General features: G+C 46.5%; 2 protein-coding genes and 1 long non-coding RNA gene across 6 annotated transcripts in view; 2 read left to right on the top strand and 1 right to left on the bottom strand.

Moving 5' to 3' along the window:
* The window catches only part of LOC147654432 (uncharacterized), a 749,593-nt gene that overhangs the window by 477,891 nt on the left and 245,068 nt on the right, over nt 1-26,634 (top strand). The gene's annotated exons all lie outside the window — the stretch shown is intronic.
* CD80 (CD80 molecule) lies at nt 41-25,227 on the top strand. 4 transcript variants are annotated; one of them, XM_086884144.1, is made up of 7 exons: nt 41-276; nt 2,975-3,080; nt 14,336-14,659; nt 16,012-16,293; nt 18,351-18,476; nt 21,216-21,339; nt 22,786-25,227. In XM_086884144.1, exons 1-6 carry the CDS (start codon nt 265-267, stop codon nt 21,320-21,322), a joined length of 957 nt encoding a protein of 318 aa, XP_086740270.1. In that variant the 5' UTR covers nt 41-264; the 3' UTR covers nt 21,323-21,339; nt 22,786-25,227. The 4 variants fall into 4 exon arrangements, with proteins under 4 accessions (XP_086740270.1, XP_086740271.1, XP_023800582.2 ...); XM_086884145.1 differs by lacking the exon at nt 41-276 and adding an exon at nt 386-2,830; XM_086884146.1 differs by lacking the exon at nt 41-276 and adding an exon at nt 2,691-2,830 and having other exon boundaries at nt 2,980-3,080.
* On the bottom strand, nt 1,892-6,120 carry LOC147654434 (uncharacterized). The gene is made up of 2 exons (XR_015285416.1): nt 5,913-6,120; nt 1,892-3,676 (listed from the first exon to the last, which is right to left on the bottom strand). It is a non-coding gene; the product is annotated as an uncharacterized LOC147654434 (long non-coding RNA).

Raw genomic sequence — 26,634 nt, 5'->3', positions numbered from 1 at the left:
TGAGAAAGAGAGGGAGGTTGTGGCTTCTTTGTATGTTCTTGACAATCAATAAATGTTCCAATGCACTGGAAGTGCATTTCTGCAGAGGTGGAAAAAGTTGGTGATGTCAGTGGGTCTGCAGGAGAACGCTTGCAGCAATGTATTTGAAAAGACTTCCCTTTGAGCGCAAAGGATTTCTACCACAAGTGCTGATTACCAAAATTAATTTCCTCTACACAGCACATATGCTGCAAAATTTCGCTTGTCTTTTCTGCTTTTTCCCTAATGGTTTTCTGGGTAAGTAATGGAAAAATGTAGTTGTGTGATGCTCTCACATCTTCCTCTTTTCTGCAGTAAATGTTTTTAGCAGAATTTAACCATCCTTTCTTATTAAATCTTAGCTTCTCTTCTGCAATACTCCTACCTATTTAAAGCTGTTTCTGGAGCACACAGAAGTGAAATGATGAAGGCCTAATCAAGTGCACAAGAAACCTTATTTCTATGGGGATTTTGCTGTGAATTGGTGGGCTTATACTACTCTCTGCAGTGCTCAAAAAAGCAGTGTCTTCTGTACTGTGACTTCAATATATAGGAGTCCTTCAACTTTGTTAACATCCTAAAGATGCATAACACCTCTTCCCTTGAACTGATGGATTCCATGAATCAAGGACATGATATATGCTTAGGGAAGCTTTAGGTGATGGAAAAATTATGACTTCTGCCTCTGATCAAAGCCGAACAAAGCACTTGGCTGCTCCTCTCTCTCTGTTACTTCAGTCTCCTTGCAGTCAGGGAGATCTCCAGAGGAGAAGGTACCAAGAACTGCAATGCCTAGGAAAAGAGAAGGAGCCCTGAGTGAGAATAACACCCTTGAGTTCAGCTCTCTATCTAAAATTTAGGCAGGCTTAGCTGGTGCGTGTTCTTCTGTGTGTAATAAGGGGCTGTGATACTTCCTTTACTACAGTCTGGCAGCTGATGAGCTCTGTTACTCTCCCTGTGACTCCTCATCCAAAAGCAGGTTAAGTCCTGAGGAAGAAATACAGGTGCAAATGTAACAAGCTGGAGTTTCCTTCTTGTTGTGATATGCTAATGGCAGAAATAGGCATTTTTAAAATGCTTGAATTTGAAATGAAAGTGAGGTGATGAACTGTACAGCTGTAACAGGGTTGCCAGTAACTCTGTAATGGTATGGATTCATGATTGGACTAGCAGGAGAAAGTTTACTCCATCTGACTCACAGAGAGGCTGTCCCTGCCTGAGAGCTGGGGCTGTGACTTAAGGAAGCTGTGTATGGCTGGCTGTATTAGTGATACTTTCTTCTTCTCTGAGCACCATGGAAACACTTCTACGTAAACCCGTGGTGCTACTGTCATCTGCATTTGCAAACCATGCTGCTAGAAAATGCAAGGATGGAGTACAAATGTACAGGATTTAGATCATAGCCCAAAACACAAAACACAGGCACTCAAAACCCTGCAATGTAGAAAGTGCCAGTCTGACTCAGTAACAGACTCCTCTCAGCCATTTCATATACAATGATTTTCTCTTTTACAGAAATGTTATAACCTGCATTTGATTTCCCTACAGAATACCATCGTTTTAATTATGTCAAAATAAAATTCTGATTTGTAATTCAACCCAGTCCATCTAATCTATCTAATTCAAGGGACCTGTACTGAAGAAAACCTGGAGCAATGTAGCAGCAAATCATTTCTGATAGAAAGGATGCATTTCATTTAAATCAAAATAATTTAAACCAGCAAACCAGAAATCTGCATTTAAATAAATTATTTTACTCTTCATTTGTATTTGCACTTTTTTTTTCCTCCTTGAAGAATATCAGGTTTTATTGGTATGCAACCCTCTTGCTGTGATTATTACAGCTAAATAAAACCCCTCACACTGTAACTTCTTACACTGTACCAGGGTTTATTTTATTTTGCAGGAAGGTGTGCAGTATCTGTACAAATCTACATCACTTTAGCATGCATTTACTCTCTCAGGCTCTTATTTCCTAAGTGGTTTGTTTTTCTGCCCAGGATTTGCTCTGGACTGGCTGTGTTTGGCCCTGGCTTTGTTTGGCCCCTTGTGCTGGTGATGGCTCTGCCCTTCCAGGCTTTAAAGCAGGGATGGTCCATGCCTGTCCCCGGCCCCATCCAGAGCTGGGTGAGCTCTGGGTGCTTTCTGGGGAAGGCAGGACGGTGCTGGGGAGCAAGTGCTCCTTGCACTTCCACCTTGCTGGTGGATGCTCTCTGGTGACACCACAGCCATCCAAATTCAGCCCTGCTGTCACATCCTACTCCCTGTCCAGGTGCTCAGCCATGACATCCATCACGTGCAGCCTAAGCAATGCTTCTTATATTTTCTTTGGAAAATCCATTTCTTGGTGGATTGCATCCTACCCTGCCGGGCCTGAAATGGTGGTGCGGGCGTTTTGTTTCATTTCAAACCTAACTTTATACAGCTATTCCCAAAGCAGCGTCAGGGTTTCACTCAGCTGCATTTGAACCTCCGAAGCCCCCAGCACTGCCTGACACATTCACAGGCAGGGTTCTTTGGCCTGACACCCTCCGGGCTGGAGGGACACCCGGAGCACCCCAAGGGATGAAGGCAGTCGGGGTGACGAGGGTGGCTGCATCCTGGCGCACGCCCCGCGAGGAAGCCGTGGGCGGTGTGAGGTGACTTATGAGGCCGAGCAGCCTCCCGGCACCGAGACTTCCCCCTGCAGCCTGTCAGAGAGGGTTCTGGCAGCCTGTGACAGCAGCCAGGCCCCCATGGCCTGGCACTGAGCCCCCTGCCTCCTCCCGGCCTCAGGGGTGGCCTCGGTGCTGCTGGACCAGGGAAACGACAGGTACCGGGGCAGGGAAATGGGGCAGGCTGGGCTTGAGCTCGGGGCTTGTGGTGCTGGCAGCAGGCAGGAAGGAGAGGGACGCAGTGCAGGGTGCTGTGACTCCTCAGGCTCCGCTGCCATAACCATTCTGCCCTCTCCTCCCAGCCCAGGAGCTACAGGAAGATGATGTGCCTGCTTGCCTCCCCACTGGCGCTGGCGTCGAGGACGTGGCTGGGGCTCGGGCTCTTCGTGCTGCTCTGCCTTGGGATGGGTAAGCAGGAACCAGAATGGGAGTGTGGGAAGGGGCTGGGCACCAGCAGCAGCGCCCCTGTGATGGTCAACAGGGGATGGTGGCTCTCCTCAGGACACTCCTGGTGCCTTCTGCCAGGGCTGAGCCCAGGCCAGGGTTTGGGGTGCTGGCACTTCAGTGAAGAGCCCCCAGCTCTCAGCTTCCCAGGCCCATTGCACCAGGCTGCTGGCTCCCAGAGAGGCAGGGTGAGCTCCCATCGCAGCCAGGGTGAGAGAAATGAGGGTGGTTTTGGTCAGCTGATGTCTGTGGGGAGCACGTGGCGCAACCCCCTGGGCTTCGGCCTCGGTGGCGGGGTGGTTTCTGCAGCTTTTTGGGTGGTTGAAAGTGGGTGTGTGGTGGAGATGACAGGGAAAGATGGCAGCTCTGAGCGCTCTGCACCTCCTGGGCAGCTCAGCACAGAGCAGAGTGAGTTCTTTCTCCAATAACACAAATCCCCGGTGAAGTCCTGCCTGAGCTGTTCCCTGTCCTTTTCTGAGGACTTGCCACAAAGCTCACGCAGATCGCTCCTCGCCTCAACAGGCTTGGGATGGGTCTTCTCAGATGTGTGAAATCTTAACCTGGAAACCACACAAAATTCACTTCTGAGCTGGAGTTTGTTGTGGCTGCAAGATAAGTTATGCTTATTGTAAATTTTAGTGTTTCACTGCAGCTAACAATCCTCTAGAGCAAACCTGGGCTGCACTGAGGCTTTCCTTAAAAATCAAGCAATGCAAAATTAGGAACTTTTCATGCTGCTATTGGGAAACTGGGAGATATTTGATGCCAGGTTTCGAGTTGCAGTCTCAGAATTTTAAGATAAAACTTGGAGAATTTAGCAGGGAATGAATTGCAGAACTCACTTGTAAAGAAAGCAACAACCTCAAATGCCTCTCTGGGATCTCTGCTCTTCTGTCTTCCCCTCACTCTTTCCCCTGTCTCTGTGTTTGCAAAGCATTTATCAAGCACAAATATACTTTGCTTGTATTTGCATCAGGCAAACAATCTATCATGAGCAGAACTGTTTCTCTCTCAGTGGTTTAAGAGCCTGTGGTATGTCAATAATGTAATTATGAGCATATGGTAATTCTCCACTCATGTAATTTCTCTGAAAATGATTCTGGTTCCTTGGCTAAAGGATGTATACTTGGATGTATAGTTTGATGCATGCTAATATCCACTGCTAGAAATACAAGTTTGATAATAGAAAATTAAGTGTTTATCTAGTTGTACTTTTGAGACACAATTTTTAGATGCTTCTCTAGCAACAAGTCAATGGAAGTCACGGTGCTTCAGGAGCAGGGGCTTGGCAGATGATAAGAACAGGACAGCTGATGCACTTACTTCTCTCTCTGCATGCACTCACACACACTCTGAACCCTTTCTCTCCAAAGATCAGCATTCCTGCATTAGATTGCTCCATGAAAATACGTGGTGCAGTGCCCACAAAGGACTGGGCTTGAAAAGCTTTCCTGGTGCTTGTGGGCGATGCCTTCTCAGCGTTGCCCACAGGGACCACAAGGACTGGGTTCTGACCTTGTTGTGGTGAAATAGTGGAGCCCTGGGTGTCTGCCACCACCCTGGCAGTGACTTCCCATGCAATACCGAGTGAGTCACCACAGCCAGCATTTCCAGGACTGACCCCTCATGGGGCTGCTCGTGGCCACATCAAGGCACAGTCAGGGCTGGCTCCCAGAGCCCGTGCCCTTGGTTTGGCCCAGGTGTCCTGATGCTGGCACACCTCCCTGATGTAGCACTGCAAAGTTCAGGTAGCATTCTAGGATGGAAACAGGTGCCCTCTGTAAAGCCCATGTGAGCGAAATAGTAACAGAGGGGATGCTAGGCTGAATTTTCATATTGTAGCAGTGGAAGGCATTAATGGGGGGCTTAATTAGAAGGGATTTGAGGGTTGTCTTTCATAGGAAAGGTTGAAGGTTGATTTGATGGTTGTCTTTCATAGGAATTTCATGTATGTGCAAGCTATGTAGATCCATTTATTTTCCTTTGAATTGAATTTTGCTATTCTGACGTTCACCTGAGGTGCCCCCCTGAAATGCCAGTGTAAATTAGAGCTGTGTCTGGGATGTCAACTGCTGCTGGAGACACTGATGCCCATGAACAACACCCTGTTGTCTCAGCACAAAGTGGCAAAACAGCTTAGTTACAGCAAAAACTTTTTTACTTATGATCTGAATGCACTGCTGGTATCCCCATGGGCTTGGTTTCGTCAAGCCATTGCACCTTCACAGCTACCTACAAACTGTAGGATGTTCTCAGTCCCCAGTTTATCTAGAAAAATATAGCTTGAAGCCCCTCAGTATGACCTTTCCCTGCCCTGTGTGCAAACAAAGCATAGGCACTGACTTCAGTGACACAGCAACCCCAGCTTTATGCCCATGGAGTATTTTTAAACTTCCCTGGAGTATTTTCTTCTAGCTGGGGACCACTTAGCTCTCGGTTTCTTCCCAGGGGTGAAATTTTTTGAGAAGTTTGGAAGAAAATTCCCTACAGCTTTTCTAAGTTACTGGAGGGTTGGGAAGGGAGGGGCAACATACACTTGTGTGAGAGAGCACTGGCTCACAAATAACACATTCCAGGAATCCTTTGTGTTACTCCCAGTGAAGAGCTCAGAGTGGAGCTGGGTTTCAGAAAGGGACAATGAGGGCTGAGAAAGAATCCCTGTTTTGTGGCCAGCCCTAAATATTGAAGTGTCTGGCAATTTTAGGTGCTTGGTGTCTAATTTCTGTGCCAGCTCTGGTATGGGTTGTGCTGGGGCCAATTTTACGGCAGAGATGGCACAAATTTTTCTTTACATACCGGATTTGCCCATTTGATCACTGGATGCAAATTGAGTTTCTGACTTATTCCTCTTCATGCTTTCAGCTGTTGTTTTAATTTCTTTTTTTCGGAAGAGTTTCTGTCTCCTGTTCCAGACATGCAGAAAAAGACAAGACATGCTTCAAAAACAAGGGCAGTGGATCTAAGGAACTCCTTTTTCTGTCTGTCAGTCCAGCCAGAGTGAAACCTGCAGTAAGAGGGGAAACAGAAACACAGCTAAACCCTACTGCTTTTTGCTTATAGAGACTGTTTTACTTCTTCTCTTGACTGCTTCTTAAATGAAAGAATTATTTAGGAAAAAAAAAAAACCACAGAAAATTAAACTTGGACAAGCTACATTTTTACACACAAAATACAGTCAAAAGTCTAAATGCCAAGTTTGTAAGGCTATGGGTCAAATGTTCCTTTCACCCACATAATTTCCTTTTTCCAGTTAGATCGGAATGAACCCAGATAGCTCCAGTGACCTCATGTTGCTCTGACTGCAACAGCTTTTTTGCATTTCTGGGATCACTGAGACTTTTGCAGTGTGCATGTTGGACATTCCTGCATTTAAACATGCAAAGTTCGGAGTGGACGCTTTTACTAATTGTGGTAGATTAATTCTGGTAAGCAGAAGGTGCCACCCTTACGCCTTCACACCTTTCCTGCACATCACTGCCTTGATTCTGAGTTCCAAGTGTGGTTTAATGGGGTCAATTAATCTGACATAAATGACTGATGTTATCCCTCTGCCTCTCTTGTGGTGAGTTAGTTTTTTTCTGAGCCAGTTTGCTTTTTCACCTATGCTGTGCACCCTGGAGGGGGACGGATGCTGACAGGAGTCACAGTTGAGGGGTACAAATGGGTCATTGCCACCAAAAGATGCAGTCCTGCTCCTCTCTGGCTATGTGATCCTCCTCTTCTCTGCACATATCTGATCCCTGGATGATCTACTTCATCTTCCAGCTTAGCAGAAAGTTTCTTTTTTCTTTTCTTTTAAGACTGGTATCTTGAACCAGACTCTGGAGAGGATTGGAAGGGAAAGGGGAGCCAGATTCCCTCTGCTTACATGGGAAAGGCATGAGATCAGTGTGAGTTTGTTGTCTGCCTGCATCCCAGGGTCATGCCAAGCTGGGAGAGGATTTCCACATTCAGAGAAATTCTCAAAGAATTACAGAGTTTGTGTTGGAAGGAATCTTAAAGCTCAATTTGTTCTAATCTCCCTGCCATGGACAGTTCCACATGACCAGGTGGCTCAGAGTCCTTCCCAAATTGGCCTTCAACACCTTCAGGGCTGGGGCATCCACAGCTTCCCTGGACAACCTGAGCCAGCACCTCACCCCCGCCATAATAAATAATTTCTTCCTAATATCTTATCTAAACCTTCCCTCCTTCAGCTTGAGGCCATTCTCCCTTGTCCTATTGCTATATGCCCTTGTGAAAAGTCCCTCTCCAGCCTTCTTTAAGTCTCCTTTTAAGCACTGGAAGGCTGCTCTAAGGTCCCCCTGGAACCTCCTCTTCTCCAGGCTGAAGGCTTCTCCTTCCTTTTTAAACGTGTTTCCCTGTACAAATGCTGTGCACATGTGGATGTGGCATCTTCCATAGGGTGGCAAGGCAGGATGCAGTGAATTCTGTTCATTTGGCAGAAGGAGGTCAGCTCTGTTTTAAAATAGATTAACTTTATGTTTAATTGTAGCTGTTCTGTCCCCTCAGAGGGGCATCAGCATCGGGAGTCTCAGGAGTTCATTTGAGAATATGTAAATCTTTCCCAACTCAAAAAATGCCACAGGCTTTGCTTCTGCTTTTTCACTGTTATGCTTTTAAAATATCATTGGTCCCAGGGGACTCCCTGACTGAAAAGAAAGTGCTGACTGATGGCTAATGGTGGCATTTCTACCTATCCTGCACTCAAAGGGCAGCCACCTTTTGGCTCCAATTCCTACCACATCGCATAAAAGGCTGTTAGAAAAGACGATTGAAGAAAGTCTCCCTGCACAGCGCTGCTCTTGCCTTAGCTGGTACCCTCTGGTGTCCTTTGAAATGCCCTGCAGACAAGGATTTGGTCCCTGTTCCGGGGGAAGTGCTTCAGAGAGAACAGAGCTCTCTGTCAGACACCGCTTCCTAAAAACAAGAGAGCCCCTTTTCCCTGCCCTCAGTGCTCCTGGACGGTGCCTCCAGCAGCCCCTGCCTCTCATTCCACTCCCTCTGCAGCTCATGGAGCTGACAGAGCCCTCTGCTCTGCTCTGGTTCCCCAGTGTCCTCCAGCTAATCACCATTCTCCATGCCACGCTCTTATCTAGGGCTGTGTAATCCCTGCTCCAGCAGCGGGTGAGGTCGGGGCTGTCTGCAGAGCATCTGTGAGTCAGTGCCTGAGCACAGACCAGTTTCTCTAACAAGATAATGCTTGGCAGGCCTGCAGCGTTGGTAGCTGCACTGGTGAGTGTTGCTATGGCTGTGGGCAAGTACTTCAGCAGGAAAAAAAGAAAAAAAAATTAAAAATTGTAATTTTTCGACTTTGAAGTGGGCTTCTGTGAGAGGTATCGTACTTGATTTTCCTAGTTACTGGGTACTTTCACCTTCTATCAGTTTCAAGAGAGGGCTGGCTGCTTGGGGAACATGTGAGACAGAGATTTAGTAAGCTCTGAAGAAAACTACAGCCTTAAGCAGTGGGGAGGACCTCAATTGCAGAAACTGCTGTGAGGACAGTAGCATGCATGGCAGTGGTACTGGAGGAATTAGGAGAATTATCTGAGAACATCTTCAGCTGGGAGATGAATATAGAGGAAGTACAAAGTGATCCTGTCAGCAAGAGATGGAGACTGCAGGGGGAAAAATTAACAAATTTATTTTTGTCTGTCTTTGTGACAGATCTCCCCCACCAGCTCGTCTTACACAAATGCCACATCTAGTTTCGGCTCCCAAACTGGGAAATCTAAAGAAGTGCTGAGCAAGATACAGGAATTTGATCTCTAAAGGAACTAAAATATGCAAATCTGAGGACATCCAGATTTAGGGGCCCTCCCTGCCCTTGTTTATTGTAGCAGGGTGACATTCCATGGGCTGGGAGTGCAGAAAGGGAGAAGGCTCAGACTCTTCTTTTGCTCCTTTCTCCAAGTCAAAGATGTCCTTCTGTCCCCACGGCCGTGTGTCCCTGCTGGTTTGCAGGGGGCAAAGCGAGGTCTCTCCATCCTTTCCTCCTTGAGCAGCGTCCGTGTGGTGCACTCTACAGCGGGGGAGCAGATCTAACACACGATCTAGTCCCCATCTCCAAGTCATTCTGGTTCCATATCCAGCTCCTTGCTTGGATCTGACCTCCTGGCCTGTGCCAAGATGGGAGAATTGCCGGTGATTTGTGCAGAGTTGCGATTTTACTCAATGACAAACACGGCTGGACATACCCGGCCAGCGGGCTTGTCCCAGGCTGACTCAGAAAGCAGATTTTCATCTCCTCAAGTACCGAAAACTGAGCTGGAGCAAGAGGTGTCAGCTGGCTGGAGCCAGCCCCTCTACCAAAGTATTTCAGATTCCCTTTTGTCTTCTCAAATGCTAATTGCAGATTGCCCTCTGGTTTTCACAGCCACTTCATGGCTTCAAAGATTTCTTCACTAAAGGTGAAGATATGCAAACAAACACAAAATAAAACAGCATTACAGTGGAACAGAGGACTGCTGATGGAGAGGGACACCAAAACACCCTGGGAGTGTTATAATAATTGCCAAATCTACAGTTTAGAGCTGGGCAAGCCAGGGTTATTCTTTTGTTTAGCAGGAATGTGGCAGTGTAAAGATGGGAAGTGCATAAAACCGTGTATGGGGTACCCCGAGGTTACAGCACAGAGGCAAGCAAGGATGGCCTTCTTTTCTGCTCCCCTCTCTAACCACGTTTGGGATAGGTAATGGAACTTGACCTGAGCAAAACATCTGGATTTGCAGCTGCTTTGCTTCGCCACAGCGGCCCAGAGCAGCAGCAGGGCTATGGTTTGTGATGAGAGGCTGGGCCTGGGGTTATGCAAGGGGAAAGGGCTACTCTTCCTTTTCATGTCTGCCAAGACATCTCTTTGCATGCTGAGCTTGCTGGAGTGGAGTCTGTGAAGGAGGAGCCTCAGAGGCTGGTCAGGCACTCACACCTGGGTTAATCTGCAGCCACAGGCTCCGTAAAGAGGACAGCCAGCAGGGCCTTACAGCACCCACTTTTCTCTGTTTCATCCCATATTTATTAGGGCACAGAGTCTTTACAATGAAACACAGGGGAAGGCAGTGTTTTTATGCACTTCTGAACCAGTGTCTCCACATAGAAGTTATCTGGGCATCTACCAGCGTCTTTCTGCCATCAGTGTGTTCTCAGGAGTCACTGATTTAAACATGAAGCATTCCACATACCCCCATGTAGCACAGGACATTTGCTGGCTTTTGGCTCCATGGAAAGCCTGGAGAGAATTTCATTCCTCATTGGTAAAATCACCCCAGATAAAGACAAGATCAAGGGGGAGTGTCTAGTCTTTTAAAGATTCAGCTTTTCAAAATTGATTTTTCGACTCATTGTCTGTTTTGCTTGGAAATCCCTGCAAAATACTGCATTGCCCTCAAAGAATAAATCAGGCAAGTTTGGGGTGAATGTGCTGTTCCCAGAAAATGAGGGGTCTGAGCTGCAGAATTACCTGCAGAGTGGGAATCCCAGGTGCACAGTCCTAGGCAAAGTCAGTGATGCCAGTAATTTACGAGTAGAGATACCAGCTGCTGTTGCAAAGATAAAGAGGGAACCAGAAGGGAAAAAAGCAAGGCAAGGCTCAGAAGGGCAGAGAAATGGGGAATGCAAGAGAAAAAGAATGGCTTGGGAGCTTCTGTTAACCAGGACTTATTTGGAGGTTTCCAACAGTTTGAGGCTGCTTCTCCAGAGCATTGCGAGGTCTTTAGTTGCCTTTTACTGTCAAATGTCTGCAAGACTTCTGTGCCAGAGGAAATCTGCTCTCATTTGCTGTCTGACTGCAGTTGTGGTCAGGATAACAAAGCTCTCTGTGGATGGGGAATTTCTGAGTCAAGGCTTGGGCAAAGAGTGAGGGAAATAGGGATATGGGCTCAACAGCTCTCCTGACTCTCAGAGCAAGCAAGAAGACACAATTCTTTGCTATATTCCTTTCTGTTCCAGCTAGCCCCACTGCCTGGGGCATTTGCAGCACAGACATAGTTTGAAGGAAGCAAGCTTTTCTGCCCAGGGAAGAGAAAGTCAGCCCTTCCATCAGTTCAGCATTGCCACATGCCACTTTCAACAATGGAGTGATGTGTGTGCACAGCAAGAGAGTGGTGAGCTTCAGAGGGATGGCAAGAGGAGAGATCTTTTTCTTGAAAAGTCATTAAAAATTATTTCCATGGTGAATACCTTCCCCACAGCCTGGCTGCAGAGAGCATTCGGCACAGAACTGGATTTTCATTTTTGCTTTGCAGTTCACCTCTAAAGCGAAAGGGGACTTTTGTAGGGCTGAATGACTCTTCATGGACTTTGGTTCCTTCAGGCTTGCAGCATTCAGGTTGCAGTTTCAAGGGTGCAGAGCCTTTTAAGGGTAGACATGACATCAGCAGGAGTTTCCAGCCCCTGCACATGTACTCCCAAGGAGGTTTTTGTTCTCCTTTTGGTTGCAAAGGAGACTCTGAGGGGCAAGGTAGGGAGAACCTCATGCAACTCATGATGTGATGTCACCCTGACATTTTCTATACGCCTACTCTTCCCCTATTGCTGCTGAAGAAAATAGAAAATGGTCTTTATCAATCCCAGATTTTGACTGGATGTTTGACTGGCCGCTCTTTCGAGACTCTCCAATAATAATAAGAGCTGCACTGTGAGAACAAGCAAAGATGTGGTCAAAGATAAAAGCACATGTACACACAAACACAGAGGTGCAGGAGAAGGAACTTAAAGAATCACAGCCTAAAGTGGGCTGCTTTTAAAGTGAACAGAAGGAAATGCTTTCTCACACAGCATGTAATCAAACTGCACAAGTCATTGCCAGAGGATGTTGTGAATGCCAAAATTATATGTGCATTCCTGAAAGGGCATTCCTGAAAGGGCAAGAACTCTTCCTGCAGGGTAGATCTAGCAGTAGCAATTTAAATGCTGATGTCAAGAAATCCTGAATTTTAGGCTGCAAAGGTTGGCAAGACAAGGCAGATTTTCTCCTGTGTGGAAGAATTCATTTCTCTCTCATTTTGCTTTCAGCTGATGGCTGACAGAGGTCATTGTGAGCAACTCTTGGTCTGCCCCAGCTTGGCTGCTCAGGATCTGCAATGCATTAGAAGGGGAAGTACAGGAAGTAAGGGGGAAATATAGAAACTTTCCCTTTGGAAGACCAGTGGAGTGGCTGAGTGGAGGGAAACCAGTTAAATAAGAAGTTTCTAATTTAATTACATATTCTATTTTATTTAACTAATATTAAAACATTCCATAGTGTCACCAGGACATCCACAGTATTTTTTGGTGTGTTTCCTACAGATTTAATGTCAAATATTCAAGTGGGACAGGGGTGGGTGTGCAGCGGGGGAGGGGAGTGAAATTTATTCCACAGAATCACAGAATCATTTAGGTTGGAAAAGACCTTTAAGATCTTTCAGCCCAACCTTTAACTCAGCCCTGCCAAGTCCACCAACAAACCCTGTCCCTAAGTGCCACACCACGTTAAATGTTCTGTCCCAGGCTTTGTGTCTGGGCTCTACTCCAGCAATCAGCCCCGAGCTCCAGCTGCGGCAGGGCACTGGCTGAGCATCCTCTTGTCTCCCCCCAGCACAGGCAGCTGTAGGATTGTGAGCAAGTCACAGGGCTGTGCCACAGGGCTCCTGTTGTGGCAGTGGCCCCAGGGTCTGTGTGTCACCCCAGGGTCTGTGAGTCACTGCTAAGCAAATGAGGCCTGGCAGGCAAGCAGCTTGTGGCCGCCTTGGACAGCGGCTGAATGCGAATGCCGCAACATCCCGGTCACAGCGCTGCACTCTGCCTCTGGACAGCGTGGCTGCAGCTAGGCTGGGACTATCAAGAGTGAGCCAGCACCAGCCAGGCTTTGCTGGGGAGGTGGCAGTTCTGAGGCTCAGCTTTGTGCATTGCTCAGCTCACACTTCAGGCAGAGGCTTTGCACGTGGGCTCTCCCCTCCACTGATGGGTGATGCTGCGCTGTCCCTATCAGTGACACACCGCCTGTCAGGACTTTCCTGCTTCCCCTCTCAGGTGTGGTTACTGAGATGTGTTCTGCAGGGAAAGAAGAGGGAATCTGAATCTCTTCTGTCCTGAAGACAGCTATTTCCTTGTTTTTCTGCTCTCAGTCAGTGGAGTGGAGCAGATTGATATCCCACTTCCACCACTGGAGATGATGCTGAGGCAGCGAGGCCGAGGCAAGCAGGACAGAGAGCAGCCTGATCTGGACTAACCAAGCCTAGTGCACATCATCCCCAGGCTTGCCCTAACTCAGCTGAAAGCCCAGCCACCTGTCCTGTGGTGCAGCACAGGGCTGTGTGTCCATGCTGGGTCACCCTGCAGCAGCAGCAGGAACTCCTTGCTAGGCTGCTCCCTGGATGGCAGCCCTGTGAACCTTTACCCACTGGAAAGAGGAAGGAGTGGCAAAGCAAGGCGGGTCCCGGGAGCAGGGTGCTTAGCAGGGGAATTACTGCTCACGTGGCCAGAGTTGTACCTAACTGCACCCTGCAAGGGTCTCAGTGTTGTCAGGACATGGCTGTACTCCAGGTGTGCCACTGGCACAGTCACAGACCAGGAGTTGGGGAACATCTGTGCTGGTTCCAAGTTGTCCCATGAGCTTTCACACAGATAAATTTGTTCTACCTAGACTAGGCAAAATTGTTCACTTGCTATTGCTGGAAGGCTGATGACAAGTGTGGCTGCAACCTTTGTGTATCATTGTAGGGTTGATTCTGGTTTCTGGGATCTTGAAAGTTTTGGGTCTCTTTCCTTTTACAAAAAAGTAACTACCAAAAGTCCCCCAGTGCCCCTGAACAAATAGTCCACTGTGGCCCTGTTAAGCATAAAGAGAAGCCATTGGAGAGCGACACAGATTTTTCCAAACACCGGACTCTGAAAAGGGAAGCAGAGGAGATAGCAGTTTGTGCATGTGCATTTCTATCCCTACTTTTACAGGGGCCAGCAAAATTTATGTTCAGGCAAGCAACTCTCCTGCCTTTGCCTTCAGCAATCCATGCAGCAGTCCTTGTGTACCTGCTGGGTCATGATCCTGAGTAGCAGTGGAGCATGATGTAGGAGGCAATGCCCAGGGGTGGCTCCCCTCAGTGCAGAGCTGAAGCTGTGAAACAGCTCGGTGGCTGATGAGGGATGTGAGCAGTCACAGCCAAAAGGGGTGAGCTTTAGGCAGCAGGTCCTGGCACAAGGCTGTACCACTGACTCACTGACTTTTGTTTGCTCCTCACCTGCAGGCCAAGCACTGGAGAAGAAAATAGTCAGAAGCAAAGTGGGGGAGAAGGTCAGCCTGCCTTGTTGCCATGAAATTCCCAGCTCAGAAAGCCTACACAAGTACCGGGTCTACTGGCAGAAGAACATTACGGACGTGGTGCTGGCCTACTCAGAGGGGAATATGATCTCCAAGCACGAGCGGTACCGGAACCGGATAGAGATGGACCCCTGGAACCTCACCCTGTGGATCTCCCTCGTGGAAATCCTGGACAATGGCTCTTACCAGTGTGTGGTTCAGCGCAACTCCGTTGTTGTGTGTGACGAGTCTGTCATCCTCTTTGTGACAGGTGGGTGGATTGCATCCTGACACCTGAGGCTCTCCAGTGCCAGCCTCTGGGGGTGAAGGATGCTCTTCCAAGCTTATCCATACTGCAGCAGGTGTGGAAGGTGTGGAAGGTGTGTTATCTGCTTCCATTCCAGCAGCCTCCCTTCTTACCTTTCTAAAGCTACCCCAGGTACAGAAAATTTTTTTTCCCACCGCCAACCCAACCTCCTTCCCTTGATGCCTTCCTCTTGTGAAAGGATCCCTCCTGGGGCCCTCCCCAGACACCACTGGTGATGGGTGCCTGAGGCAGCCCCTGCTGTCTTTGGGGCAAAGCAAGACCAAGCCCTTAGTGCCTGGCAAGCATTCAAGCTGAAAAAGAAATAGGGTGGCCAGGGCAGCATCCCAGCCCTGCATCCAAACCCCGGTGGAACTGGCTGCACTGCAGCTCCACAGCCTAAAGCCGAATTCATCATAGAGCTTTGAGGCTTTTTACATTAAAGAAACTGAGTTCCTTTGTTCAAAATGAATCTGAATCTTTTCTTAGAGGCCACAAAAAGTTCCACTGACATTTTCCATTTCCACCAGTGTTTTTGTGACAGTTGATTTCAACCAAGGATACTGGTGACATATATAAATATATACATGTATTTTAATACCTATAACAGCAGATAGTTACATGAATCTTCCAGTCAGTGAAGTCAGTGAAGGAGCATGCCTCATCTGGAAGGAGATTGGGCAACAAAAAAAAAGACAAGCTCCTGAGGTCTGGCCATTTCCTGCTGGCCTGAGAGGGCACATGTGCAATGAAATAAATTCAGTGATCTTTCTGGGAATTGGTATGAAAAAAGGGAAGTGTACTGCCAGCACCCTTTTTTAACCATGAGGGTTGAGAAGTTAACTGCATAAAAAATATAAAACTATGTATCTCTTTTCCTGTCTGCAAATACTCCAGTTTCTTTACAGCCAGAAATCCCCTTGCTGTCCTAACAGGCCAGCTGTAATAATTATGGCAGACGTCTGCTCCCTCTGGTGAAGTGGGATCAAGTTATTGTGGGGATCAGGAAGGGGAAATGCTGGAACCAGGCTGGGATGCCTGAAGGGATTTTCCAGGCTGGATGGCAGTGTCATATTGCTCAACAGACAATGGGCCTGGAAGTAAAACTGTCTCTCCTTGCTTGCCACTGCTCAGCCACACAGTGCTGAGCAAGTTTCTTTCACTAGTGACTGCTTGCATGGTATCCTAGACCATGGGCAGAAAAAACTCCCATGGTGACTGCTCTGTGAGAGTGGGATCCTTGCTTTGACTGTGGGTTTTGGGGGCTGCAAACCTCACTGTGGCCTGACAGAATGGTAACCAAATCTCTCTCACTTCAGCTGACTTCAGCAAGCCCAACATAACGGCAGAAGTGTCCGCTGATTCTTGCGAGCTGACTGAGATGGTGATAACATGTTCTTCTCACGGAGGTTTCCCCAAGCCCAAAATCTCTGGAGCCCTCAACAACGTGTCCATGGAGTGGAATGCCAGCTGGGTGTCCGAGTCCAGCCTCAGCCCATACAATGTCACTGGAAAACTGCTGCTCAACGTGACCAAAGACGTCAACATCACTTGCTTCGTTGAATACAGTGGCTTTGCCAAGTCCACCAGTTTGCTTCTGAGTATGTTTTATTAATGTTTTCTGTAACAAAACCATTTTGTTGAATCTGCTGGGTTGCCTTTCTGAGAATGCAGTAGATTTTGTGCAAGTGTTCATGCAAAGATCACCCAATGATCCTGCCTGTGAACTACACACCGAAATATTTCAAAGGCTGCGAGATAGCCGGGGTGGGAAGGGAGAATTACAACAGTGACTGACAAGCAGAGGCAGTTCTGTCTCCCTGCTGCTCTGCTGCAGCTGGGCTGGGAGCTGAACTGGATCCTGTTGTGATCTGGTCACACCTGGTGGCTCCCACAGGCTGGGGCTGCCACCATCCCGTGCCCCTCTGTACCAGCACAGTCTTGCTGCCAGCTGTGTGACACAGACCTGGTATTTGAACAGAGGGACCAGAGAAACATGCGTGCTTTAAAAGCCACAGGCTGCACTTTAAAATAATTTCCTCATTTAACAAGCTTGTTTGTCCCTGCTTCAGTGAAAGAAACTGTCAGCTGGGGTCTAGACAAAATTCTGCTTTCAAATGTAACATGGGGTTAACTCATACGAAAAGAATTCCATCACTGAGCATGGCTCAGAAGTGATGGCATAATAGATAAGGCTGTGCTTTGAAAAGCTTGAGGCACAAATGGAAACAGCATGAGGGAAAGCAGCACACTACATTCCAGATGTTTTGCGGTAGAAGGGGATTTGCAAGAAAATTCGTAAAACCAAAAGGATTTTTTTTTTTTAATGTTGTTACCAAAAAAGTACTCTGAAATGTCTCTGGGCCTGATGTTTTTACTGTAGAGATAAGGGCACCTTCAAGGGAAGATAGAGAAGCAGTATGTTTCCTAGGGAATTATACCTTATTCATCAAGGTAGCTTATTCATCTACCTTACTAAAATCAAAGGGGCTTGTGGGGAGAGGTGCCATTCAGCTTCAGAACAAATGCCAGGAACTAGTGCTTTATGAATACTGGCTATTGCTGGATGTAGAGCATAATGTCCCTAATGAAGGGAGAATAACGTTATGAATAGCTCACTACACAGAAAAAGAAAGCAACAACAACAACAACAAAAGCAGTAATCAGAGGAGGGTGCAGCCAACAGTGACACAGCCACAGCAGTCACAAACCCCCCACTTTCTGACTTTTGGGATGTGGAACCACTCCCATTTTGGCATGGTGTAAATGATCCTCCAAAAAAACCTTTCATGAACACTGAATTACAGACAGAACAGAGCCTCTGGTAAATGTAGAAGGCAACCCCTACAGAGTGAGGGGAGGACTGAACAGCAGATCAGGCCAATTAATGGCTTAGGAGTGGGATGATGCTTACCTCTGCCAGATGCAGATGGTGGAAAACTGAAGGTTTGTGCACATAGGTCTGCAGACCTATGGACATGCAGCAAGTCCTGTCCTGTGCAAGAATGCCCCAGTATTTATCTATCTATCTATCTATCTATCTATCTATCTATCTATCTATCTATCTATCTATCTATCTATCTATCTATCTATCTATCTCTATCTCTAGAATCCCAGTGGTAGAATGGGATTTTCCACCATCTCCAATGGTGAAAAGCCAAAGTCTCCAGACCTGCTAAAACTGAACTCTGCCACAGTTCCTGCCATGCAGAAAAAAGTTCTATTCTAGACTGTTAAATGCATCATTCTCCTTCACCTGTAGATCCAAAGGGAAAAGAATTAGGCATAAATCTGATTAAAGCAGTAAGGAAAACTGCAGAGTACCTTTGAGAACAGAAATTTTCTAGCTGTGAATGCAGGCTTTCCCACCAAGCCTAGCTCATTTCCCTGAAACAGCTTCTGTGTTTTAAAATATTCCCTGTCTCAGTCCTGTTCTGGACAAAGACACAGCTTTTTTATTCTGTGGATATGTTAAAAATTTCAGCCCATAGCAAATGTGGGTGAATGGAAGAAATTTAGGTGCCAGCTTTGTTTGCTTGTTTATTAAGTCCATTTTCAGGCTGAACAGCTGAGATAGAATTTGGCCAGAACCCCTGAAATTCACATACCTGCTCTCACATAAAAATGCCAATATCATGTTTTATTTCTCCTGCCTCAGAAAAAACAAACGATTGTGTTGTTCCTCCTGCGCCTCCACCTTATAATGTCATTACTGCTTCAATTATCATCGTTATCACCTTCCTCCTGGCTATCACCCTGGCAGCAAGATACCTCCCAAGGCATGGTAAGTGCACTTCCTTTTTCAAGAAGGTGTCTCGGTGCTGATGGAGTTTCTATGTAGGATACACATTTATAGAAACTTTACTGTCACACTAGGTATTTCTGTACCTTCTTATTTTTCTCATTTCCTTTTTTTTTTTTTTTTTTTTTTTTTCCTTTTTCCTCTTCAGCATCCACTGTCACAAAATCTAAGTCTAGCTCATGAGTTTTCTACATTTTGTGTGCAGGCAACACTTGAGTTCAGGTTTGAGGGTGAAGAGGTGACAGGGAGTTTTGACAGCAGATCAAAATATTTCCAAAATCAGGTATAATGAAGAGGTTCACAAGGGCTCATTTTTATGTATTAAGATGCTTTAAGATGCTTTAAAATGCCAAGAATGTTGGTGATCATGATAGATACAGCTGAGCACTGAGAGTTTCAAAATAGGATCTCTCTCCACACCCTACTTAATCTCCCAGAAAGTCACTGAGCCAAAGTAACAAAAATACCTAGTGTTAGGGCCACAGGAAAGCATAGCAATGTCCTACTTTTATGAGAACACCAACCAGGAGAGTTAGATTTATATTCTTTGTATGGACAAAAACGGCACAGGTAAAGTGTCTGGTCCCATCTTATGAAGTCTTCAGTAACTCCAGACAAGTCTCCAACCAAGAGTTTTTCAATGGCAAAGGGGACCTTAAATATCTCAGGGTTAGTGGACAGCTGAGTAATTTACTTTTTTCTCTTGAAAAAAATCCTATCTGTTAGCTGTTGCTCCTAATCATGTCTAAACTGACCTTGCTAGAAAGTCCCTGAAGATGTGGGCAGGCATTTAATAGATTTATAAAGGCAGGTAAGATTGAAAGTCAGCAGGAGCAGCAGGTGCCTTATCCACACCCTACGATCAGCTTTGCAGAGCAGTTCTGGAGAATGACAGCAGGCCTTGCAACGCATGAGGATAAATAACACCCAGCTGAGCTCTGTCAGGTCACTGGGGAAGCCACATCTGGGGACAAGAATCCCACACTGAGGGCTCTATGCTCAGGCCACTTACACCATCTGGCCATGGTATTCCCTGTTGGAAAAGGTTTTTCTGGGCAGCAAGGACTCAGTCCACTTACAGATACCTGTAAGTTTGCCATGCTTATGTCTTGTGATACCTTTACTTCAACTTCAGACAAGTTCACTCCCAAGTCAGATGTGTGGAGGTCTCATTATTATTTTTCTTTTCCCCTCTTCATCAACCACATCCCTTCAAAAACCAATGTGACCATTGAGTCAAGCTGGGCTAATTTGCTTTCAGTGTTTTATCACAAAGAAAGGAAGCTTCTGGAAGGCAGTGACTCTGGGTCACACCTGTGCACCTCCTCATTTTCCACCCTTGTGCCCTTATGACACCAGTGCCTGTTCTTCTCCCCTGCTGTTCCCTGGGGCTGTGTCAACAGGAAAGCAACAAGCAGGCTGAAACCAAGAAAATCACAGTTGATCACAGCCTGTGCTGTTAGCTGCATGTATAATGAACTTCTAATTATAGGAGAAAATGAACTGGAATCGGAAGATTTGGCTCTCAACAAATATAGGCTGGAAATTAAAAGGTTCCTTACCATTAAATTAGCAAGATCCTGGAGCACTCTGAGATAGCCTTTTATATAAGAACGGAATTGCTTTTAAAGCAGATGTAAAAAGCAGACCCATGTGGTAGAATGCAATCACCTACAAACAGCATGGCACATGGCTGCATTAACTAGAATTTCCCTTTTAGTCCCACTTCCATAATATGCACAGGGAATAGATTTGCTGAGTCAGGTGGTGCTATTTGGTTCAGCCACTCTCCAGGCCAGGCATGGAAGAAAACTGTAAAAGAAACTGTATGAAGTGTAAGAAACTAAAGCCAGAGCCTCCATCCAGCTTTCCAGTTTGTGTAGCTGTCCCATTTCAGTGCTCCTGTGCATGCCACCTGTCTGGGAAGAGAAACCTCTGCCCTAAGGGTGCTTCATGTGGGTGCTGCTGCAGGTCACCTTTCAAGAGCTCTCCTGGGAGTGCAGAATAGGTCTGAGAGCACCTCTTGTTCTGGGCTGTGGAAAGCTGAGTCAGGAGTTGCTAAGAGTGCTTTCTGCGCTCAAAAAGCCATGCTTCAAAGAGCCGAAGTGTGGGAGGGAAGAACAGAAAAGCAGAGCAAAACAAAAACGGAAGTAAGAGTTTTCAGATGCCTCATTGTTGTGGTGGCCAAAACAATCAGGTGCTTTGTTGACGTTCACAACCACCTACTCTGAGGAGCTCGCAGCCTGTTTTGCAGTAATTTAAGAATGAAAATACAAAGCACCAAGATTAGAGGTCACCTAAACAATGGTTTAGGGTTCACGTTGCATAATTTGTGCGAGCACAATTGCACAAGATTCAACTTGAACTACTAAAATTCAGTCATAGATGGTGAGATATTAAGGGGATCTGCTTAATCTGAGATCCTCTTAAAGCACTTGAAAGAGTTTGTTGGTTTTAACACCAGCATTCTTTCACTCGATAGGTAAACTGCAATTAGTGACATGTAACCATGTAATGATGTAACCATCATTATTTCCCTTCTGACCTTATCTCAGCATGTAGCAACCTGTTTTTGTGCCAAGCTGAGGTTCTAGCCCTGTGCTAACAAGAGCAGTTTTATCCAATATGACACTATATAGATAATATTTATTTGTAACAGAGCTTTCTATCAGATCAGACTATGACCATATTCATACAATAACAATGGATCTTCTTTTTCAGTTTGTTCTCACTGTTGTAAGCACCAGGATTCGGTGGATGAGGGCGTGAAAGAATATACAAAGGCACCCACAAGCTCTAAAGGGACAGCTGAAACATCATCTGTATGACCAGATCACATTTGCAGGTAGTTTCTTTCACTCTTCTCTTGGCAAAACTGTTCCTCAAATAGTATTAAATGCTTGTGCAATGTTAGCTCAAAACACCCTGTGTCATCCAGCTGTCAGGATCTGCAGGGACATCCCCTGCCATTGCCCCTGTACTCATTTTATGGGCTTCCCAAATAAACACTGGGCAGTCTTTCAGTGCCTGTCCTCATTTGTGAGTTACTCATCCCTACCTCAGGTGCCACATATGGCTTCACCCCGCAGAGGTTCTGGCTGATTCCCTGAGAGCCATGTGCCTGATTTGATGCCTTAGCATCACTGATGATAGAAATTGAGGATTGAGCAAATGGTGGTAAGGGAGGGAGGAAGAAAAGAACAACTCCAGCTTTCCCAGAATGATCAGACACGCGACTCCAATCCTGAGATGTGTCCATTCCCTTCAGCAGCTGGAGGAAAGGAGAAGGAAAAGTTTCCTCCCTCAAACTTTCCCAGAAAACATTCATATTTTAAAATGAGTTACTTTCGATAATGGGATGCTACAAAAGATGGGCTGGGGAAATCTGGTTTGCCAAGGTTTTATGATTACAAAGGATTATATTTGCTTTGGCTTGAAAGCTCAGCAGTTTTCAGGGCTGTGTCCTCCAAAAAGACACTTAAGTGAAGAGACTTAAGGGAAGATTAGCAGCTAACTGTTTTTATTCACATCATTATCCAGGTGACTGCATCTCCTGCTCTCACCGCAGCATGCAGAATTGCCAGGATAATGCCTGAGGAATTGCCAGGGTAATGCCCTAGAGCAACAGCTGTGGGGTCCTGGAAGTCTTTGTCAAACTGTGCACTGCAGAATCTAGAAGTTTAATAGTTTTGAGATGGAAAGGAGGGGAAACTCTCATTTGGGCCACTTGTCTCATTTCCAAACCTGACCACCCACTGATGTTTTCCTCTGGGGAAGGCCCTGTCTGGAACAGATACTAGAGCCTTGGTTAGCAAGAATTTTGGGGAGTTTTGTGATGGGAGTGGCAGGAGTTCACCTACAGAATAAACCCATTTTTTTAAAATTATAAAAGTTTGCCAAGATTTTCCTGTAGCTGGTGTAGCTGGAAGCTGGTGCTTCTCGACTCCATTGCCTAGGACAGCTGCTCTCTGTGGACTGGGATGGAAGCTGTGCTTCCTTAGTGCCTGACTGCCATCTCGTGATGCACCGAGCCATGTCCTGCTGCTGCTTAAATAGGGAATCACGTTCATTAAGTCATCCTCCCTCCGTTCCCGAGGGTTTTGCAGGAAGCGCTGGGCCAGGCTGCAGCTGGCTGCACTGCCCGCTCCGAACAGCTCCGAATTTAGGGACCAGGAGCCCTCTTGTGGAGGGCTCCCGCAGCTGATACCTGTTCCTCGGCTCTGCAGCGTTACTGGGGAACATTTAAGGTGTGCAAAACAAAAAACAAACCCCAGTGAAATCTTTTCCTCAGGTTCTTCACGCTGTGCATCCCGCACTGCAGACTCCACACTGTACAGCGATGCTTGCTGCACGGACCCTTTGGCTCTCTGCGAGGGGGTGGCAGCAGCAGCAAACTGCTCACCACGGCTGACAGCACAACCTCCTGCGAAGGAATGCAAACCCTGCCTGTGCCGTGCCTTCCTTGCATCCAGGTCGCTGGGATTCCAGCTGAGAGGACCCTCCGTGTTCCTGCCGCGGGACAGGAGGATGTCATCGGTGGCACACCAGGTCGAGACTTCAGGAACCTCTGGCTCGACGCTGCCTCTGTGAGAATCAGGGGCCTGCAGAGCCCAGCAGGGAGCCCATGCCCACCTACCCCTTCAGTAACACAGAGCTGCCCTTTGGGAGACCCCAAACCCTGACCTGCAATCTCTTCAGTTTGTGCCTCCATGTTGCAAGTGGGAGAAGCTAAAACTTCTTTTATATTCAGCCTCACACAGGTATCTGTTCTCCCTTCTGGAAGATTGTGGATTTGGACTCGACCATTACAGGTACACATCCCTTCTCCACTAAAGAGGCAATAGTGGACACATTGTTTCATGAGAAAAAGACACTTTGGAAGTGAGTCTATGCGCCTCATGCTTCTTTGCAGCGCTACAAGACTTTCTAGGGAATGTTACACACGCTGGCAGCACTCCTAAGAGCTCATTAATATTGCTTATCCACTGCAGTGGCAAAAGTTCTCATAACCTTTCTCTCCTGAAAGGACAGCCTTGCCACCCCAAGCACTGAGGCACAGCTCCTCCATTCAGTTGCTGTGTGAGCACACACATGGCCGAGTTTTCACCTGCATTCCTTCCCACGCACACCTGTAAAGCCCCATTGGAACTTGTGTGGCAGCCAGTGGTGATCTCGTGTGTAGCTACTGTGATCAAATGTAACTCGGGGCCTTGCTTTAGAAACATGGGTCTGCCTCTGTGTGTACATCTGCCATGGGACACTTGATAGGGAAAGCTCTGCAGATTTTTGGGTGTTTCTCACAGCAACGTAAGGTTGCAAACAGTTACTTTGCACTGAACGTTGCTTTCTGCCGGTGTTCTCTCTACCCAGCCAGGACTAGAAGGAATTTCCCTACAGGATGCTAACATTGGACAGGACTCATCGGATCCGGGTGACATTCTTGCCTACTGTGTAGGAAAAAAAGGTTTCTCATTTTGAGGGGAAAGGAGGAAAATGCCCCAACCCCCAATAAGCTTCCTAAGCAACTCTGCCTACTAACCTAACTCTGCCCTGAGTTTGACTGGAATGTTTTTCTCTTTTGCTCTGCAAGCTGTACCCATTTCCTCACTGTTCCATCCACATTATCAGGGCAAACCAAAGTCTGAAGGCACAATGCCATCCTCTTTGTGGGATGTGTTGTCACTTGAGCTGCTTATCTTCCTAGAACACAGCAAAGACACAGTCCATCCATTTCATTTTTTCTACTCGGTACATATTGAGAAACTGCTGGAAAAAAATAGGATTAAAAGTGGTTTAGACGATACTGAGCACTGAGATTAAGTAAAAAATAGACAATGCTCCCTTTCTACTCCTGCAGAGTCATGCTGTGCCATCACCTTTTTACTGCTTTCCCACTGTACCAAGTGTAATGGGAACTTCAGAACATTCTTACAGAGGAGTTTTTGACAGAGGAGAGGTAAACTGGGGAATAAGAAAACAATTGCACTTGTGTGTTCTGGTTGCAAACAGAACACAAGTGACAGAAATCAGGCTGTCTCTAAAAGGCAGGACTTGGTGCATGAGTGACATGTCTCACACTTTTCAGGTTTCCTGTTCTTTCAGCTTGTTCCAGCACAAACCACCAGCTCCTTGCAGGCTGACCACTGTCTCTTGGCAAAACTTCCAGTTTTGCTGATTTCCAGCACTGTTCTTCCCCACAACCACACTGCAATTGCACCTTGCCAGCCACACCACAGCTCTGCCAGTTGTACCAGCATGTTTTCCCTCTCACTATCCCATGCTCTCTCTTCTGCTCCTGGCTGGTGACTGTGCAGCCTCCCAGAGAAGGGCTTGTCTTTTGCAGTGTGCCAAACCTCTCTACATCACCACAGTTTCCAGTAACGCTTTCAGTAACTCCTTCTAAAAGAAACAAAAAGTCCCTGACAAATATGGCCAGCATCAGGTTATTTTTATATGCTTGATGGGCAGGTTATTTGGTTCATTTTTCATTAAGCAATAATACTCTGGATCACATTTTCTATTGCCTTATGCTGTATTCAGTGAATTGCATACAAATGGTTTCTGTGAGACCTTCTCAGCTTCGTATCTGTGTCATTGTAGCAAGTGAGCTGCTGTTTACCATGGGTGTTTTGTATATAATGTTGTTTCCTGGGGTTCCTCCTTTCATTGTATTAAAAAATAAATGGTAAACTCAGTTTCCTTTCCTCAGTAATAAAAGATGTCTGTCTATGCACTGAGAAGAACCTCTGTTACTCATGTTAGCCACCATTTCACAGCATCCAGGTAGGTGATGCAGCTGTTGACAAAGCTGTACCAGGTACAGCTGGCATCAAGCCACAGCTCTGTGTGCCAACAGCAGTGACAAAATGACACTCCGGTAACCCAACGTGTGACTTCCACACCCCTCACATCTGTCACTGCCAGGGGTTACCTGAGCCATTTAGCTACAGATCATCCTTCTCCCTCCAAACAGGAGGTTCTCTGCAAAAGCAAAATGCAGTGTAAGGTCTTCTCGCTGCACCCCTACTACTTGGGTTACCTACTCTGAAAGTGGAGGGTCAGTAATTTCAATGCTGTGCTTTTGCTGGGGATGGAGGGAGTGGGAATGTGAAGAATTCCTTACAGGTGTATGTAAAAAACAAACTCTGAACCATTTGGGAGTCTAAGAAGTAAGGAAGTGCAGGGAACTAAATTCAGCAGAAAACTGAGAAACAAATGCCTGCTAATCTTGAGTGTAGCTGAAGTCTCTGCTTCCCCTGGCTAACAGGCAGCGTAAGAACATGTAGCAGCCCTCCCTTGCACAGACAGAAAATCCACACAACTGCTACACCTTGGCTCTGCTTTCCCTCCCATCCCTGCATCAATGGTCAGGCACAGGAAAATTAGTATTCTTCAGGCATCACATCAAATACCACCAAACAGGAATAGAGACAGAGCAATGGCACAGCTAAATGTCATCAGAGCTGCTGTACAGATAAGAGTGTGGGATATTGGGTGGAGATGTAATAGCAAGAAGATAAAAATGAAGATAAAAAAGAAGACATCGCTGCGTAAGCACAATGGCAAAAATGTGACTTAGAAAGGCCCATTTCCTTTTTTTGGGGGGGTGCCAATGACAACACCATTACTATCACCAACACATGCAGAGCTTAAAACTCTGAGGAAAGATGGAAAGATATATCCATACCTCTGCTTATGCAGATTCTTCACTTACACACAGAAAGGGAAAATCAGAGCTGGTTGATGACAACCCTGAAATACACATTTCTTCAATGGAAAAATGAGCTACACTGGGGTGTTTAAAAAAATTAAATGCTCACTTCAGGAGTCAGAAAACACAACACCTTCTTGAAAGCAAACTGTGCCAAAAATCTGCTTTGGGTGGGTGGAATACACTCTGTGGGATCAACTGTTCGTATTTCAATCAACAGTAATTATCTGGAGAAGCATTCAACCAGAACAGATTCTTTCCTTATGAGAACACCCAAAAATCCTGTAATTCCTTTCAGTAGGAGAAAAAATTCCAACAAAGAAAGGGAACAAGAATTCTGATGTCCTGCTTTGGGGGAACAGTGATGGGCCACCTCACCCTTCTGAGTACAGACCATTTTAGAGTAACTCCAGCACCACCCACAGGTAA

This window comes from Cyanistes caeruleus, chromosome 3 (assembly GCF_971803275.1).
Source record: "Cyanistes caeruleus chromosome 3, bCyaCae1.hap1.1, whole genome shotgun sequence".
Lineage (NCBI taxonomy): Eukaryota > Metazoa > Chordata > Aves > Passeriformes > Paridae > Cyanistes > Cyanistes caeruleus.
Note: the sequence above shows the minus strand (reverse complement) of the source record. Positions and strands in the feature narration are given on the sequence as shown.